This window comes from Lemur catta, chromosome 17, assembly GCF_020740605.2.
Source record: "Lemur catta isolate mLemCat1 chromosome 17, mLemCat1.pri, whole genome shotgun sequence".
Taxonomy (NCBI): domain Eukaryota; kingdom Metazoa; phylum Chordata; class Mammalia; order Primates; family Lemuridae; genus Lemur; species Lemur catta.
In genome coordinates this window covers 51,062,022-51,080,692 of record NC_059144.1, presented here as the reverse complement: position 1 = coordinate 51,080,692, position 18,671 = coordinate 51,062,022, and the positions used below count along the sequence as shown (strand labels likewise).

The 18,671-nt window shown below is 58.4% G+C and overlaps 1 protein-coding gene across 2 annotated transcripts in view; it reads left to right on the top strand.

The window, feature by feature from the left end:
• Positions 1 to 18,671, top strand: part of ZBTB46 (zinc finger and BTB domain containing 46) — a 48,843-nt gene that overhangs the window by 15,256 nt on the left and 14,916 nt on the right. For both annotated transcript variants that reach the window (XM_045529398.1, XM_045529397.1), the window contains exons 2-3: positions 1,258 to 2,223; positions 12,407 to 12,691. In XM_045529398.1, coding sequence (XP_045385354.1) covers positions 1,290 to 2,223; positions 12,407 to 12,691 — 1,219 coding nt within the window. In that variant the 5' untranslated portion in view covers positions 1,258 to 1,289. The remainder of the gene's footprint in view (positions 1 to 1,257; positions 2,224 to 12,406; positions 12,692 to 18,671) is intronic.

Here is an 18,671-nt window from a genome sequence, read left to right as displayed (position 1 = left end):
AGACGGTCAGATCTGAAACATAAATTCTGATATTCTCTGAAACATCCCTGGGCTTGGACAGGTTGCATAGATCCTTAACGTTCATTTCCATAGCACACCAATCTCTTTTCAAGATTATCGCTTTTTTCTTCTTGGTGTGCAGCTTACTTTTTCCTCACATGAAAATTTTGGTTTATTTTTTCACTACAAAGCTTCTGTCAGTACGTAACTGATTTTTTTTTTTAAAGAGATGGGGTCTGGCTGTGTTGCCCAGGCTGGAGCGCAGTGGCTTCATAGGTGCGATCACAGCTCACTGCAGCCTCAGCCTCCCGAGTGGCTGGGACCCCAGACGCTTGCTGCACGTGACTGATTTTAAGCTGCCCTGATTGAAAAATAATTCATTTCAGAATTTTTGACTTAAGTTAAATTTACTTAGAAAGTTGAGTCCTGTAAGGTAGTCGCTGCTTGTATAAAACGTCATTGGTGTTTTTTGTTCTTTCATCGTTCTCGCTAATTCTGAAAGGATCTGTTTTCCTGGCAAATAAAAAGATTTCTTGAGCCTGTAGGAAACCGGGTAATGGCCTTGCCACTTCCTGGTTTGAACACAGGGTGCTCGGAGTGTCTGACATTTCCCACCCGTGCAGTAATCAGGTGTCACACGCGGACTCCGGGCTTCGTGTTTAAATGATCGTTTTCCCCGTTTGAAGCGTGTTTTGGTCCCTTCCTCGGTGTCTAGGTCGCCTGCGTGCCGTGAAGACGGGAGTGAAGAATGAGCCACCCCGGGTGAAAGCGCCCGGGCCATCCCTCTGCCCTGCCCCGTGGGCTCCGGTGCTCCCCAGTGGCCACACTGCTGTGGTCTGTGAGCGCGTGACCCTCCCGGTGGCCTTGCTGAGCATGACTCCTTGTCTCCTGGTTGGTGGCCCGTTGTCCGGGCGGGTTCACAGCTGCCCAGCGAGACTGGCGCGCGGCAGAGGCGGACGTCTGCCTCCAGCCTCCGGTCTGGGGGCTGGTGTGGGCCGGGAAACTCGCTTCCGGTGTTCCTCCTCAGGGACGCACTCCGCGCCCTCCTGGCCCTGTGCTGCAGAGCCGCGGGCACAGGGTGCCTCTGTGCACCTGGGCACACCTGTGCACACCTGGGCCCCGGGCGTGCGGGTGGGCTCCCGCGGCAGGGCCTCCCCTGCTGCGGCCACACGGGTGGGCGCCGCCCTGCCCTCGCCCGCCCTCGGTAGCCCCTGCCTGTGTTGCACTGTGGATAACTCTCGCGTTCTTGCCCCGCAGAGTCTGTAGAAGAGGCAGCACCAGACTTCCCAATGAACAACCGAAAGGAAGATATGGAAATCACGTCCCACTACCGGCACCTGCTCCGCGAGCTCAACGAGCAGAGGCAGCACGGCGTCCTGTGCGACGTCTGCGTGGTCGTGGAGGGCAAGGTCTTCAAGGCGCACAAGAACGTCCTGCTCGGGAGCAGCCGCTACTTCAAGACGCTGTACTGCCAGGTGCAGAAGACGTCGGACCAGGCCACGGTCACCCACCTGGACATCGTCACGGCCCAGGGCTTCAAGGCCATCATCGACTTCATGTACTCGGCGCACCTGGCGCTCACCAGCAGGAACGTCATCGAGGTGATGTCGGCCGCCAGCTTCCTGCAGATGACGGACATCGTGCAGGCGTGCCACGACTTCATCAAGGCCGCGCTGGACATCAGCATCAAGTCCGACGCCTCCGACGAGCTCGCGGAGTTCGAGGTGGGCGCCCCGGCCGGCGGCAGCACGGAGGCGCTGATCTCCGCCGTGATGGCCGGAAGGAGCATCTCCCCGTGGCTGGCTCGGCGAACGAGCCCCGCCAACTCCTCCGGGGACTCGGCCATCGCCAGCTGCCACGAAGGAGGGAGCAGCTACGGGAAGGAGGACGCAGAGCCCAAGGCCGATGGCCCCGACGACGTCTCCTCGCAGTCGCTGTGGCCGGGAGACGTGGGCTTCGGGCCTTTGCGCATCAAGGAAGAGCAGGTCTCGCCGTCTGCGTACGGGGCCGGCGAGCTGCCGTCCGCCAAGGACGCCGCAGGGCAGAACTTCTCGGAGCAGGGCGCCGGGGACGGCTGGCAGCCCACGGGCCGCAGGAAGAACCGGAAAAACAAGGAGACCGTGCGGCACATCACGCAGCAGGTGGAGGACGACAGCCGCGCCAGCTCCCCGGGCTGCCCCTTCCTGCCGGCGTCGGGGTGGCCCTTCGGCAGCCGAGACTCAAGTAAGCCCTTTGTTTGTTCCAGGCAGGGTCGGCCGCCCCGGGCACGTGTGTCGGTGGCCTCTGGCTGTTCGTTTTGTGGACGCAGTGGTGCATTTCCAGGCCCACGCTGGGGGCCCCCTGTGGTCCCCTCCTTCCACAGTAAATCCGTGTGACCCCAGGGAGCGCGACCAACGTGTCCCCGGGGCCTGGGCGGCTCCTGGAGGAGCCCCTGCGTGTCTGTCCCCATCAGCACAGCACTGGTGTCAGCCACACACGGGGCCTCCCGAGGGGCTCCTGTGAGGTTGAGAGGGCTGGGCTGGGGCTGGTGACACCGAGGGGAGCCGCTTCGCCCCGGGCGTGGGCTGAAGTTTGGCACCCGGGGACTGCTGTCCCTTGCGTGTGGGAACACGCCGCGAGCACGACTTGGGGTGACTGAGCCGGCCAGTTGCAGGGCAGCCTTCAGCCGATTCCCCGCCCCGCAGACTTGCGTGGCCGCTGCTGTCGTGCACGTGGAACGAAGACGCCACGTGAATGTGTTTTGTCCTTGGAGCCTCGGCCTGCCTTGACCTGGGTGACCGTCCGCAGAGCTGGGGGACGTAGAGGACGTGGGGGGGACGTAGAGGACGTGGGGGGGACGTAGAGGACGTGGGGGGGACGTAGGGGACGTAGGGGGACGTAGAGGACGTGGGGGGGACGTAGGGGACGTGGGGGGGACGTAGGGGACGTGGGGGGGGACGTAGAGGACGTGGGGGGGATGTAGGGGACGTAGGGGGACGTAGAGGACGTGGGGGGGACGTAGAGGACGTGGGGGGGGCGCGTAGAGGACGTAGGGGGGACGTAGAGGACGTAGGGGGACGTAGAGAACATGGGGGGGGTCGTAAAGGACGTGAGGAGGGGGTTGTAAAGGACGTGGGGGGGCGTAAAGGACGTAGGAGGACGCATAGGTCGTAGGGGGACGCATAGGACGTAGGAGGACGTAAAGGACGTGGGAGGGACGCAGAGGACGTAGGGGGTCGTATAGGACGTAGGGGGACGAATAGGACGTAGGGGACGTTAGGACGTAGGGGGACGTAGAAGACATGGGGGTCGTAAAGGACGTGGGGGGGACGTAAAGGACGTAGGGGGACGCGTAGGTCAGGGGGACGTAGAGGACGTAGGGGGACGTAGAGGACGTAGGGGGACGTGGGAGACGTAGAGGGCGTAGAGGACGTAGGGGGACGTAGAGGACGTAGGGGGACGTAGAGGACATGGGGGGGTGTCGTAAAGGACGTGAGGACGGGTCGTAAAGGACGTGGGGGGGTTGTAAAGGACGTAGGAGGGCGCATAGGACGTAGGAGGACGTAAAGGACGTGGCAGGGACGCAGAGGACGTAGGGGGTCGTATAGGACGTAGGGGGACGTTAGGACGTAGGGGGACGTAGAAGACATGGGGGTCGTAAAGGACGTGGGGGGGACGTAAAGGACGTAGGGGGACGCGTAGGTCAGGGGGACGTAGAGGATGTAGGGGGACGTAGAGGGCGTGGGGGGGTCGTAAAGGACGTGGGGGAGTCGTAAAGGACGTAGGGGGACACATAGGACGTAGGGAGACGTAAAGGACGTGGGAGGGACGCAGAGGACGTAGGGGGACGCAGAGGACTTAGGGGGACGTATAGGACGTAGGGTGGCGCATAGGACGTAGGGGACGTTAGGACGTAGGGGGACGTAGGAGGACGTACAGGACGGGGGTCGTAAAGGACGTGGGGGGTCGTAAAGGACGTAGGGGGTCGTAAAGGACGTAGGGGACGCGTAGGTCAGGGGGACGTAGAGGACGTAGGAGGACGTAGAGGACGTAGGGGGACCTAGAGGAAGTGGTGGGGGACGTATAGGACGTAGGGGGGACGCAGAGGACGTAGGGGGACGCAGAGGACGTAGGGGGACGTAGAGGACATGGAGGTCGTAAAGGAGTGAGGGGGGGTCGTAAAGGACGTGAGGGGGGGTCGTAAAGGACGTAGGGGGACGCATAGGACGTAGGGGGACGCATAGGACGTAGGGGGACGCGTAGGTCAGGGGGACGTAGAGGATGGGGGGGTCGTAAAGGACGTAGGGGGGACGTAGAGCATGTAGAAGGACGCACAGGACGAAGGGGGACGTACAGGTCGTAGGGGGACGCACGGGACGTAGGGGGACGTACAGGACGTAGGTGGATGCATAGGACGTAGGGGGACGTAGAGCACGTAGGGGGACGTACAGGATTTATGGGGCACACAGGACGTAGGGGGACGTACAGGACGTAGGGAGACGCACAGGACGTAGGGGGACCCATGGGACGTAGGGGGACATATGGGACGTAGGGAGACGTACGGGGACGCACAGGAAGGATGCAGGGGTCGTACAGGGCAGGGGGAGGTATAGGACATAGGGGGACGCACAGGACGTAGGGGGGCGTGCAGGACATAGGGGGACGTATGGGACGTAGGGGGCGTATAGGGCGTAGGGGGTATACTGGACGTAGGGGGAACGCACAGGGCGTACGGGGACGCACAAGACGTAGGGGGACGTGGGAACCCTCCAGGACGCTGTGCAGAGGCGGCCTCTCACGGGTGGGGATGCGCATTTGGAATTTGCTAGAAGTGTAGGTTCAAACGCACAGATGGGAGTGTTTTTCTCGTTGCCGCGACTGTCCTGCGCAATGTGGGGGTCTCTTCCTGGGCCCCACGTGGACGCCACGGAATTGGTTCCGAGGGGCTCTAAGCGCGGCTTTGTGGCCGCCGAGTCAGGCCGGAACGGCAGACTGGGATGTGCCTCCCGGACTGGTGAATGATAAACCGAACGCCCGAGTCCCGGCGCCACGTCTGTGCCGGGCGGGAAACGACGCAGCGTGCGCTGAGCCGTCTCGGCGGCAGGGCGACGTCGCCCCCTGCCGGCAGGCTCGGCGAGGACTTTCTCCCAGACCCCAGGGCTGCGTCCCAGGTCCAGCAAGGCCGTCTGGAGCCGGCTAGTCCCGGCTGCTTGGAGACCGAGGCGGCGGTGAGCCGTGCCGGTGCCTGTGAGCAGACCCGGCTCCAGCCGTGGGGACGCGCCTCCAGGGTGCAGGGTAGGAATCGGCCTGGGAGTGCGCGAGTCAGCAGGTGCACAGGACACGGCCAACCGTGAAGTCACGGCCCTGGGAAGTGTCACAGCCGCTGAGCGTGCTGGGTGCTGGGTGCAGACGGCTGCCTGGTCCCCGCCTGGAAGGTCTCCTGGGCCGGCTGGGCGGGGGCTCCTCACGCTGGGGGCGGTGGGTGGGCAGGACGGGAGCCCGCAGGGCCAGCCCAGCTATGCGGTAGGTTTCGTTACTGTGGTGACTTGTGCGTGACATGAACTTCAGCGTTCTAACGGTTTAAGTGTACGATCCACTGACATAAACACAGTCACTGCTCGCTTATCGGCAGGGATGGGTTCTGAGCAAAGCTTCGTCAGGCCACTCTGTCGCCATGGGAACAGGCAGAGTGCGCTCACACCAACGCAGGGGCTGCACCTGCTGCACACCTGGGCACGCGGCACAGCGCCCTGCTCCAGGCTGCAAACCTGGACAGCGTGTGGGTGCTGAGTGCCGCAGGCGGCTGCAACACCGCGGTGTTTGTGTGTCTAGACACCTCAAAACACAACTTAGCAAAGGCAGTGGCTCCTTCCTGCCTATAATCCCAGCTACTCTGGAGGCTGAGGTGGGAGGATCGCGTGAGCTCAGGAGTTTGAGACCAGCCTGGGTGATGTAGCGAGACCCTGTCTCTCAAATAAAAAAAGACAAGAAATGTAAAAAACGGTGCAGTTGCCGAGGGCACTGACCGTGACTGCAGCCGCTCTGGGCGTCAGTGAGTGGGGAGGGGGTGTGGAGGCCTCGGGAGTCACCGTGCGCTGCCGTGGACGTGTGAACACTGCACACTCGGGCTACGCTGAATGCACTTTAAAAATTGTGCTAGGACTTGTGACAGGTATGACGTCATTAGACGACAGGAGTTTTCAGCTCAGTTACAATCTTGTGGGGCCGCCTTTGCGTGTCCCATCCCTCGTTGACCAAAAAGGTCGTTATGTTAATAGGGTTCGTGAGTACATTCAGGCTGTCCTGCAGCCACCCGCTGTCCACTTCCAGAACTTTCTCATCATCCCAAACGGAAACTCTGTATCCGTGAAACAATACGTCCCCATCCCCCTACCTCACCTGGAAACCGCTGTCCCACGTGACACGCCAGAGCTTGTCCTGCTCGTCCCGACTGTCGCCGTGTGTCCCTGCAGGGCCAGACTCTGGGTGTCCAGTGAGCGCTGGTCCAACTCGGGGCTTCTCAACTGGGGCTGGGCCCCCCTGGGCACTGCGGGGTGCTGGCAGCAGCCCGGCCTCCCCCCACGAGATGCTACGGCACTCCCCCCCAAGGTGACAACCCAAAATGACTCCAGACATTGCCAGGTGTCCCCTGGGTCCCCCACCCCTGCAAACTATTGGAGTTTAAGAGACCAAATCAGAAGAATCTTATGTTTCTGAGCTGCTGGGTTGCTCGTTTCCCTGCTCGCTGTCCCTGCAGAGAGGCACAGTGTCTGCAGGCGAGGATGGTGGCCTTTCTGCTCGTAACCGTTTATGATCTCCCGCCAGCTCCCTCCTTAACGTGACAAGCAGCAGTCCCTGGTGGGGGACAGGGCTTTGTGGGGACGTCCTGATGTTCACAGATGCACAGCGCAGCCTCCGTCCCCAGTCCCAGGACACCTCACTGTGCGGCCCGTAAGTCACCTGCAGGTGACATGTTGGAGGCCTTCATGAGAGTCCATCGAGGTCTGAAGGAATAGTGCACTCCTTAGGCCTGTGGGTTGGATGTTTTAAATGCACTTGTCGAGCAGAAGGTGTTTTTAGAATCCAACAAGTGATTTCGGCTGTGTACTTTTGTTAGAGTCTTAAATCCCTTGGGTTACCAAGGCAACCGTGCAACTCTTCCGTCATCTGAGTCTGAGTTGCTAAGACGGGACATGAGGCTGTGGGCTTGTGCGTAGGACGGTTCCGCCCGTGTTACCGCGGCCACCGGTTACGCCCCAAGCCTCGAGCCTCCGTCCTTCTCCCGAGCCCTGGGGCTGGATTTGGAAGCATAAATCCTGATCTCGATGGAGGTCAGTTTGTCTTCATTAAAGATTTATCACATCTTAGGGAAGAGTATTCTTTATTCTCATTCCATTTATAGGAGAAAAGAAAGGCCTTTTGTAAAGAAGCATGTCAGTGGCCCCTGCCGCTGACTGGGGCATCCAGTGCAGATGCTGGGGGCCTGGCCCCATCGCCCGGGGCCTCCTTCTCGGGTCCCGGGGGCCCTGGGGCCTGTTGCTTTTCAGAGTGATTTTCCAAGCAGAAGCCCAAATGCATCCTAACCTGGCAGCTTCCAAGAAACAGTGTCCCTTGAAATTTACTCATGGTTACGGTGGTCATTTGGGTGCGAGCCTGCAGGAATCGGCAGTGGCAGGTGCAGAATCGAGGCAGGGGCCAGGCTCCTGGCCAGGCCACGCTGACACCCCCTTGGCCTTTCTGGCTCCGGGGGAGTCCAGTGACCACCCCAGAGGTGGCCGGTGAGGCTTTGACAAAGTGCACTTGAAGTTTCTGGCTCAGAAGGTGGTAAAGGAGCAGCCCTGGTGCCCTGACCGAATGTCCCGCACACGTTCCTGGAAGGTTCTGCTACAGTGAAATTTGTGGGTTTTGTAAATGTTTGTACTTGATTTGGTGAGGTTGGAACTTGACACGACATCCCACGTGCTTCAGCAGGCCTGTTGCTAATTGGAGTTAAACGTGTTTGTGTCTTTTAGCTAAATTTTATGTACTATAAAATGCACCAATCTCAAATGCACTTTTTGATAAGTATCGATGAAAGCAGGTACCTAACCCTACCGAGATGCCGGACTTTCCCTGGGAAGCCCCCCCGCAGCCCCTCCCCCACAGGCAGCCTCCTCTGCCACTCTTCCCGCGTGGGTCTAGGCCGACTTTGCGTGACCTGCTCCATCCGAGTGACCCCTGCAGTGCCGTGATCTTGTGGGGTGTCAGCCTTGCCACGGTGTGTTTGTGCCTGGCCCAGCTTGTCGTGTCCACCTGCTGTTCATACCTTGTTATCGTGGCATCGTTTTCCGTTGTCTGAATATTCCGCCATTGTTTATCTGGTCTCTTGTCGGTGGACATCTGGGCCGTTGCCAGTTTTTGCTACTGTGAAGCTTCTGGGAACATTCCGGCAAGCCTATTTTGTGTATATATGTCTTCATTTGTCTTGAGTAAATACCAAGGAGTGGAATGGCTGGGTCGTAGGGAAGGGATGGGTCTAAATTCGTAGAAACCACCAAACTTTCTTCCCACCACCTCCCCACCGACAACAGCTGAGGAGTCTGGTCGTCCTCACCCTTGCCAGCTTTGTGTGTTGCCTGTCTTTTTCATTTTAACCACTCGAGTGGGGGGTTTGATGAGTTCTGACAAACGTGTGTACCTCTGTCAACAGGACAGTGGCCAGGAGCTGGGGGTCACACCTGTAAGCCCCGCACTTTGGGAGGCTGAGACAGGAGGATTGCCTCAGGCCAAGCGTTCGAGACCAGCCTGAGCCAATATAGTGAGGCCCCCATCTCTACAAAAAATAAAAAAATTAGTTGGGCGTGGAGGCCCGTCCCTGTAGTCCCAGCTACTCTGGAGGCTGAGGCAGGAGGACTGCTTGAGCCGAGGAATTTGAGGCTGCAGTGAGCTGTGATGATGCCACTGTGCCCCCACCTGGGTGACAGAGTGAGACCGGGCTCAAAACAAAAAAAGACGGAGAACATTTCCCTCACCCCAGAGTCCCCCAGCCCCTCCAGTCAGCCCCTGCGAGGGCAGCCACCTGGGTGATGACCCTGTGTGCTTGTGTCCGGCTTGTTTTACTCAACCTTTTTTTCCGTCTTGAGATACGTAGATTTACATGCGGTTGCAAAGAACGATGTAGAGAAATCCCGCATGCCCTTTGCTGCGAGGGCAGCCACCTGGGTGATGACCCTGTGTGCTTGTGTCCGGCTTGTTTTACTCAACCTTTTTTTCCGTCTTGAGATACGTAGATTTACATGCGGTTGCAAAGAACGATGTAGAGAAATCCCGCATGCCCTTTGCGATGGTTGAGTGTCCAAAACTCAAGTTGAAATCTAAGTGCTCTCGTAGCCGTGCTGAGGGGGGACCCCTGGGAGCAGGTGAGGGCTCGTCCCTCCCTGGTGGGACTTGTGCTGTCAGGAAAGGGCGCCATGACCCCACCCCTCTATCCTTTCCACCTTCTGCCGCGTGTGACGCAGTTTTGGGGCCCTCGCCCGATGCCGCCAGATGCTGCCAGATGCCACGAGATGCCAGCTCCTTGATGTTGGACTTTGCAGCCCCCAGACCCGTGAGAAGTAAACGCCTGCTGCTTGCAGAAGCCGTGTCCTGTCACAGCAGCACGAATGGACGAACACAGCCTTTGTGCCGTTTTCCCAACGGTGACACCTTGCTAAATGCTACGACCAGGACTTTGACGTCCTATGGCTGTAACACAATCGGCTGGCCATATTCATATTTCTCCGCTTTTTCCCGTACTCATCTGTGTGTGTTTAGTTCTGTGCATTTTTGTCACCTGTGTGGGTTTGTCTGATTGCCTCAGCCCCGTCCCGTCCCGTCCCTTCCGCCCCCGTGTGGTGATTCTCGGCGTGTTTTTGAGGCTCATTCTTGTTGGATGCATCAATAAATCAAATTATGTTCTGTTGTCTGGCTGTAACACAATTTGCTTATTCATTCACCTGCCGGTGGACATTGGGGCTATTTCCGGTGTTTGGCTGTCATGAATAGAGCTGCTGTGAGCAGGCCTGTGCGAGCCCCCATGCGTGTGTTCTGATTCCCTTTAGGTAAACACGCAGGAGTGGGATTGCTGGCCCACGGGCAGCGTGTGTTTGGCTTCATGAGAAACTGCCAGGCGGCTTCCCCAAGCGGGTGTGTGATTGTACACGCGTACCCGCAGTGTGTGCAGTTCCACGTGCTGTCTTTTAAATTTTAACCGTTCTGGAGTGGCATCGATGGTTTTTAATTCGCACTTCTTTGATGGCTAATGATGTTGCATTTCTTTCGAGGGTTTATTACCCGTTCACACGTCGTTTCTCGTGAAGTGCTATGGAGGTCTTGTTGCCCTGCGTTACGTGAGCGAGGGTGTTTGCACTGCGACTCACTGTGACGAGAGCGGTGCTGGCGGGCGAGAGGCGGTTTGCACTAGTGACGGTAAACACCCTTCGTGCACTACCTGCCATCGACGTCTCTCCTTGGGGAAGCGTCTGTTTGACTCTTTCGCCCTTGTTTTCGCTGAGTTGTTTCGTGAGAGTTCTTTGTATGTTGTGGCTGCGAGTCCTTGGCTAGGCGTGTGCTTTGCAAATGCCTTCTGCAGCCTCCGGCTCCTTTTTCACCGAACAATGTCTTTTGAGGAGCAGACGTTTTAAATTTTGATCAAGTCCGATGTGTGAACATTTTTCTTTTACGGCTCATGCTCTTTGGGTCCTGTCGAAGACATCTTTGCCTGTGGTCACAAAGACTCTCTCCTGTGGTTTTTTCCTAGAAATCTTATCATAGATCCATGCATCAAGTTGGTTTCTGTATGTGGCACGAGGGGCTTGCGGGTCACCCCCTGGGTAGGGGTGTTCGGTTGCCCCAAGCCACCACCCAGAAGCCTGTCTTTCACCCACCGAGTTACCTGACTATATAACGATACAAAGGTAACTAACTGGCTATGTGAAGTTAAAGAAAATTTCTTGTTTAAAACTTTTTGATAGTTGTAGTAAATGAGGAAACTGGATTTTAACTTAGATAAGAAGTGTGACACTTTAGAAATAAAGAATAAATTTTAAACACTTGTAAAGTGAGAAATAAAATTTTACACAAAGTGCATCTGTAAGCATTTTTCTGCATAACTACATTTCTTTTGTTTTTTTTAGAGACTGGGTCATCATAGCTCCCTACAGTCTCAAACTCCTGGGCTTCAGGGATCTTCCTGCCTCAGCCTCCTGAGTAGCTGGGACTGCAGGCACCACCACCACCACCACGATCCCCCCCGCTAATTTTTAAAGTTTTTGTAGACACAGGGTCTTGCTGTGTTGCCCAGGCTGGTCTTGAACCCCTGTCCTCAAATGATCCTCCTGCCTCGGCCTCCTGGAATGCTAGGATTTCAGGAGTGAGCCACTACGCCCGGCTGATCCTGATTTCTTTTACATGATTTTCAACTTAGATTGTTAATATAACCTATATTAAAATTTTGGTTTGGGGCCGGGTGTGGTGCACACGCCTGTAATCCCAGTGCTTTGGGAGGCTGAGGCAGGAGGATCGCTTGAGCCCAGGAGTTCAGTGAGCTGTGATTGGGCCACTGCACTGCAACCTGGGCGACAGAGCCAGACCCCATCTCAAAAAAAAAAAAAAAAATAAGTCAGCAGTTCCTTAATACTAACATTTGTTGGCTGTGCCTGTGACAGCCTCCTTTCTCTGACAGCCTCCTGCCTCTCACAGCCTCCTCCCTCTGACAGCCTCCTGCCTCTCACAGCCTCCTCCCTCTCACAGTACCCATCTTAAATTGGGCTCCGCTGTGTGTCTTCATCCTCTCACTGTGACCGGCAGATACGCTTTTCCCGTTCTGTGAGGTGTCTTCTCACTTTCCTGATAGCAACCTTTGAGGCCTAGACGTTTTTAATTTTGATGAAGTCCAATGTATCCGTTTTGTTGCTTGTACTTTTGGTGTCCTATCTAAGAACCTGTCACCAAATCTGAGATCACACAGATTTTCTGCTGAGAGTTGAATAGTTCCGGCTCTCACGTCCAGGTCACTGATGGCGCTTTGAGTGTCTCCTCTTCTTTGAGGGACAGAGACCTGCGGCCCCAGGAGCCTCTGCTCACGCCCTGGGCCCTGGAGCAGAGTCTGCAGCCATGTCTGGCCCCTCGTGGGACCCCCACTGATCTGCGTCCAGCCCCCCCCAGACCTGGGCGGTGACTTTGCAGGGCCGAGGGCGTGTCACGACCTGGGCTGGCAGGACAGGCCGGGTGGGATGGGGACGGGGACAGGGACGGGGACAGGGATGGGGCGGGGCTGGGCCTCCTCTGGCTGCCGGCAGCTGGGCTGGCAGGAAGCTTGCGCCCTCCTCCTCCCAGATTCCCCGCGTTTCCCTCTTGGAGAGTCTTGAACCGACCTGCGTGTTTTCTGCTGTGTGTCCCCTGCCCCCAGATGCAGACCTGACTGTCACGGAGGCCAGCAGCTCGGACAGCCGCGGGGAGCGGGCGGAGCTCTACGCGCAGGTGGAGGACGGCCTCCTGGGAGGCGAAGCCGGCTACCTGGGCGCGGCCCTCACCCCCGAGAAGGACGACGCGCTGCACCAGGCGACCGCGGTGGCCAACCTGCGAGCAGCGCTCATGAGCAAGAACAGCCTGCTGTCCCTCAAGGCCGACGTGCTGGGGGACGACGGCTCCCTGCTGTTCGAGTACCTGCCCAAAGGTGCCCACTCGCTGTCCCGTAAGTGCAGCCCCTGCGGTGCCGCTTTGCTCTGGCTTGTTTTGGTCTCTGAGGCTGCGTCCGGCGGGCCGTCCCCGCAGGCGGGTCGGCTACAGGCAGCAGCACCTCTGACCTCCGGGTTTCGGGCGTGGTGAGGCCACGTCACAGCCTGGCCGGGCCTCTCGGGTCACGTGGGGCCTGCTGGGCTCTGGCTGTACAGCGTGAGGGTGGTGATGTGGTTGCCAGGGCGACGGGAAGGGGACAGCGGGTGCTTGATGGAGTGTTTCACACTCGGATTTGGGGCATCTCAGTCCGGGCTCCACTGTGCGCCCCGGTAGTAACCAAACGTGGACCTCAAGCCCTGCTGGGTCACGGAGGGCAGGGGACGGGGGTCTCTGTGTGCGAGGGGTGGGCATGGGCCCCCTCTGCCGGCCGCTGCCTCCGCCTTCAGGCCGCGATTCCTTCCGCGTGGGGGGACGGGCAGGAAAGCCTCGCAAGCAGGAGTCGGGTGCGTGTCCTTGCTTGGTTTCCATAGCGAACGCTGGTCACGTAGGAGTTTTTGAAAAGGAGTTGGATCTTATATATAAAATGTAAATGTCCCCAGCTGAATTCCAAATGACAGACCCGCCCGAGATGCCGCTGAAGGCACAGCCCTGCCCAGCAGCTGCCACCCGAGACTCCCGCTCCTGGGGACACGGAGGGTTTCGGCTCTTACGGTTAAAAGCCCCCAGGGCTGCCCCAGGAGGGAGCTGCGTGGCCGCCCCAGGGCCCAGCCTTGGCTCTGGCACCGGCGTGGCTGGTGCGCAGCGTGGGTGGGGCGGGAGGCCCGGGGCTCCCCACGGCGGCAGGTGCCCCACTCCGGAGGCCCCGGGTCTGGGCGTGCGGTGAGCGGTGTGGATGCAGCGTGTCCTGCGGAGACTGCAGTCACCTGTGATGTTGGGGACAGGGGAAGCGTATCTTTGCTCTAATTTTTATGCTGTATTTTGACAACTTTGTTTTCACAAGCCCTAAAATACTGTCTTGCGTTTCTGTACCGGCGCGAGTCGAGGTGCGAACTGTCCGTGGCCAATAAAGACTGAGGTGGAAATAACGCTCACGTTCTCTTCATTTCCACGTACGGAGTTGAGAGCCGTTGCCGGGTGACAGGACTTGGCGCGAAGGCAGACCCGGACTGAACACTTCGCAGGCAGGCGGGTTGTTGGGCGCTGGGCGTGCGTTTAAAACATCTGAAAATGGGGATAGCACCACGTGTACAGCTGTGACTTTAAAACCAAACAGTGTATCTAAAACACAGGAGGCGGGAGAGGAAAGTGTGCGTGATGAATGCTCCAATGTCAGTCTCTCCCTTTGCAAACGCAAAATGCACTTGTCGGCAGAAATTGCTGGATTTGTCAAGAGCCCAGGGTGTCGGGACTGCTCAAGCAGGCAGCTCCGGGCACGCGGCACCGGGACTCACAAGAAGAGGGGTTCGCAGGCGGGTCTCGGCTGAGGGCGTGATGGGACGGGTGGGGGTCCCGGGGCAGGTGGGAGTGGTGGAGGCCTGTGCCCGGGCCGAGAGGGTGGGGAGACACCACGTCCTGACCCCCTCTGACTGCTGCTTCCTGCTGCGGCTCTTACACCATGTGACACACTCCTTGGGGGCAGGGCTGTCACGGCGACCGGCTCTGTGGTGCCTTGGATCTGACCGAGACGTCTCTGTCCCTAAGAGTGGTTGTGGAATGAGGGGAAATGATTCGTTTGTGCTTTTTCTGCCGTTTCTGCTGTGAGTTTGTGCTGGGAACCGTGCTGAAGACGGGGAGGGCGTGGCTAGCCCCAGGCCACGATTTCCCCCACGCGTGGCCGTGGGTCTGACCTGGGGGCCACTGGGAGGTGAAAACTCCGCTCCGGCCTCCACCCTGGCGGCTTCTCCCCCATCCTCCTCTGGGTCCTGTGTTCTGGTCCCGCCAGGCAGGGGGTGGCCCCAGACCAGCTGCACGGCCCCTCCTGTGGAGGGAGGGGTGGTGGGGAGGGGGAGGGGTGGTGGGGAGGGGGAGGGGTGGCGGCGGCTGACCCTCGGGGGCCTCACTGGGGACTCTCAGACCTTGGGCTCTGCTGGTGGAGGCGCCGTGCGCGTGTGCTGAACGGATCTCTGCGCTGGGTCAGGGCACAGCCCCCCGGCGTGTTTGCCATGGCCGCCACGTGGTGGCCTCACGCCTCCCTGCGCTCTGGAGGGAAGAAAAGCCCCGTCTCGTCCTGTCTTTAGTGCGTGTGTGACAGTTCCAGGTGGAGTCAGCTGGTGGTCTTCTGTTCTTTCCATGGCGTTTTAACCTTGTTTTTACTATCCTAAATTTTCCACTTTTCTTTTAAGAACTTGCCCTTTTGTTTTCCGTAAGGGCATTGAGAAGCTGGCAGAGCCCTTCCCTGCCGGCTGTGCGCGCGATGACGTGGGCTGTGTGAGGAGCGCTGAGTGGGACGCCTGCCCTTGCACTCCCTGGGCGCCAGTGACACAGGCCCGGCCACGGCAGTCCCGCACGAGAGTGGGGAGCAGCCACAGGGTTCTAATAAGAGAACCGCTAAACATGTAGGCGACGCACCAGCAAGACAGAGCGGCCTTTTGGGATGGTTCCGGAACATTCTAGAAAAACTGAAATAGTTTGCTTGTTTTTGTAGGACTGATAATATTGGCTTGGCTACTGAATTCCCACTAGTTCATCAGTCCTCTAAGTGATTTCTCTCTGTAAGACGGCGTTTTGTACTTCTCATCTGGATTCAGTGTAACGTGATTCTCTTTTACTTTTATCACTTTCTCAGCAGCAGGCCAGCGTCCCACCTGTCAGTAGTCACTGTGCACTGAGTGGACACCGTGACGTGTCCTTCTGGCTCAGGACGTGGCTGTCGTGTGTGGTGTTCATCGATCCCTCGGGGACCTTGACACACGCACGCCTCCCCGGGCCCGTGGAAAAGGCCGTGCGCCCGGGCCGCTGTCTGACTTCACAGGCACAGCCGGGGACAAACCAGCTCACCCACACGGGGCGTGGCTCCCCCCACGACCGTGGTGCCGTTTTGCCACCTGTGACCACCAGAAATGTGAGAAGCCTCACCCTGAACATCACGGCATTTTCACTATTTTTTAAAAAGAATCGGGATTCCTCTAACGGTTCTGGGTGGAGCTGTGCTGCCTCATGGGGAGAAGATGCCGGCTCCCTGGTTCTTCCGGGAAGGACTGCGGTCTGCCGCGACGTCTGCGGGTGCAGCTGGCCGTGATCTGTCCGAGGCCACCCGGATGTCCAGCAAGCATTTGTGCAGGATAGTCGCAGCTTGTTTCTGTTTTGGTTGCAGTTTAAAGCATGTTTCTCTTTGGTATTTAAAAAATGAATCAAGGACTTTCACTTGATTCTGGATTGATGCTGGAATTTTAAACAGTTTCTGACCAGAGGGTATTAGGTGGAAACATTGTTGCACTTTTAGATAAATAGCCAGGCGGGCACGTCTCCAAGTGCTTGTCAGAAGGTCGACTTTCAAGCCCAGAGGTGTGTGTGCTCCGACTTTCTGTACCGAAACCCTCTGTTGAAACCATTTTGCTCCTGGGAGAGACCCCACCCCCGACACGGCTCGTGCAGAGACCCCGGTGTTTGGGGCTGGCCGGCTGGGACAAGCAGCGAGGCCCACTCCCGCAGACCCGGCGTCGTCACTGGCCACGCACCGCTCCTCGAAGGAAGATGGACCGTGATCTGGAACTCGAAAACCCACCGGCTGGCGTGCATCCCGTGGGTGAGACTCCTTTCCTGTGTTCCCAGGGCCTGAGTCACTCGTGGGGGACGCTGGTCGCAGAGCGGAAGCCCCTCCACCCTCCTTCCCACTCAGAGCCGCAGGATGGTCTCTGGGGAATCGCCGGACCGAGCCCCGGGCACCGGCGCCGCCTCCCCAAGCCCAGGTAAGACGTGAGGGCGGCCGGCCACACGCTCGAGGAGGCAGCACTGCCGGCCCCGTGAGCACAGCACCCGTGACACGCGTGTGCTCTTGGCCGCGTCCCAGACGTGCCTAGAAGGAGCCTCCGCGTGGGTGTCCCTTCCCCACGCCCAGCCGAGCCGGCTCGGAGAGAGCCCACTCTAGGTGAGGGCATTAATAAAAGTTTCACTCCCGCAGCAACGTGTTGTAGGAAGTTAAATTGGTTTTCATGTTTAAATTAAAATATTTCTGTGAAATTTCTCTGAGGAATTTTTTTCCTCTGGTGTAAAGACATTTGATTCACTCCTGGCGCTGAGCAGTGGTGGCCGGCTCTTCGCATGTTTCTGGCCCCCATGCGAGGGCCACTGCCCCGGCCTGGCCCCACAGAGAGTGGGCGGGAAATTAGCTCGCCCTTCCTCTTCCTAAAGTCGCAGGGGCTGTTCACGTGAAGAAAGCTCTGCTGGCCAGGTGTGGGGACTCACACCTGTGATCCCAGCACTTTGGGAGGCCGAGGTGGGAGGATGGCTGAGGCCAGGAGTTTGAGACCAGCCTGGGCAATGTAGTGAGATCCCGTCTCTACCAGAAAAAAGAGAAAGAAAGGTCTGCTAGGTTAGTATGCCTCCCTGAAGAAAAAAATTCTTCTAGGATCTTAATCACATATTTCAGATTTTGAAATTAATTAATTGCTATTCCTGTGTGAGTCATTTCTAACAGGATAGTTGTGGTGGGGGTGTCAGTGTTCTGTTAACGCCAATTTTTCTTTCAGTGTCTGTTCATGGAGAACTAATTATAACCTTCCTTTCCAGATGGCCAGTGACGCGTTGTCTTGGTAGCGATTGGACAGGTTCCCAGGTGAGTAAGAGGTGACAAAATGTATCGGTCTTGCCTGATTTTAACCCATCCTGACGGGCTGTAACCTCTCTGTCTCTGGTTCTAGATTGACACCTCTCCTGCCGTGGAGACCTGGCCTGGGCTGTCCCCTTTGGAACTGGCTCCTGCTGGTACCTGGGTGGGTTTCTGCAGGGGCTGTGGCCTGTCCAGGACGCCCGGGGAGCCTTCTCTCAGCGCCTCTGTGGCCAGCGTCCCTCCCACAGGCTGGACGGACTCACCCGGCCTTGGATGGCTTGGCCTCCCCCAGAGCTCCTCGGGCTCTGACAGCTTTGCCCTGAAGTCAGCGGAGGAGCCCCCGAAGGAAACGTCCTTGTGGGAACAGAAAGGCTCCTCCCCTGCTCTTGGCGGTTTCCAGGCAGGACGGAACTGACCAGGTGCCTTTTGTCCACGTGCTGGAACAGACGTTCTCCTTTGCCTCGAGACGGCGGCCAGGCCTTGGTGTTCAGGCCCAGGCGGCCGCCCGGGTGGAGCTCGCCCAGGCCAAGAACGTCTCAGAGCGTAGCAGTAGGTAGGGCGGCGGCGGCCCGCAGAGCTGTGCTGGGGCGTGGGGAGTGGGCCAGTGTGCCGTCGCCACCGGCTGCCAGGGGAAGGCATTTCCACGCCCAGCTGGTGGCAGGTGGCGCAGAGGAACCTCCAGCTTCGAGATGGCAGGGATTATGCGGACGGGGCTCACGTGGCATTGCCAACATCGGGGGCAGAGGAGGGGCACAGGGCAGAAAAAAACAGCACCGTCCGCGGAAGTGGGTCCAAGTAGCTCTGACCCAGCTGCTTTCTAGAAAGATCCGAGGAGCCGTGGTGTCCGCAGTGGTCTGTGCTCCACATGCGTATTTCTCCACGTGTTGATGCAGAATTGCCAGAAACGGCTTTTCAGGAAGAACGCCTTGCGCTTGCTGCCGTCCATCCTCGCTGGACACCTGGGTGCAGAGTCGGCTACTTCTTAGCGCAGGGCGTTGTGCACTCGGTGGGCTCAGGAGGGAGACTGACGTCCCCGTTCCAGGTTCCGGGTACCCAGATGCACCATCTCCGGGGCGGGCAGGTGTCTGGGGAAAGGTGCGTCCAGAGCCTGTCAGCCCCCGGCCCTTCCTGGCGCGTCCCCACTGCCACCGTGTCCCGTCCAGTCTACCTGCTCCTACCCCCGGCGCCCAAATCTTTATGATCATGAGATGAGACTCGGGAGCTGGAG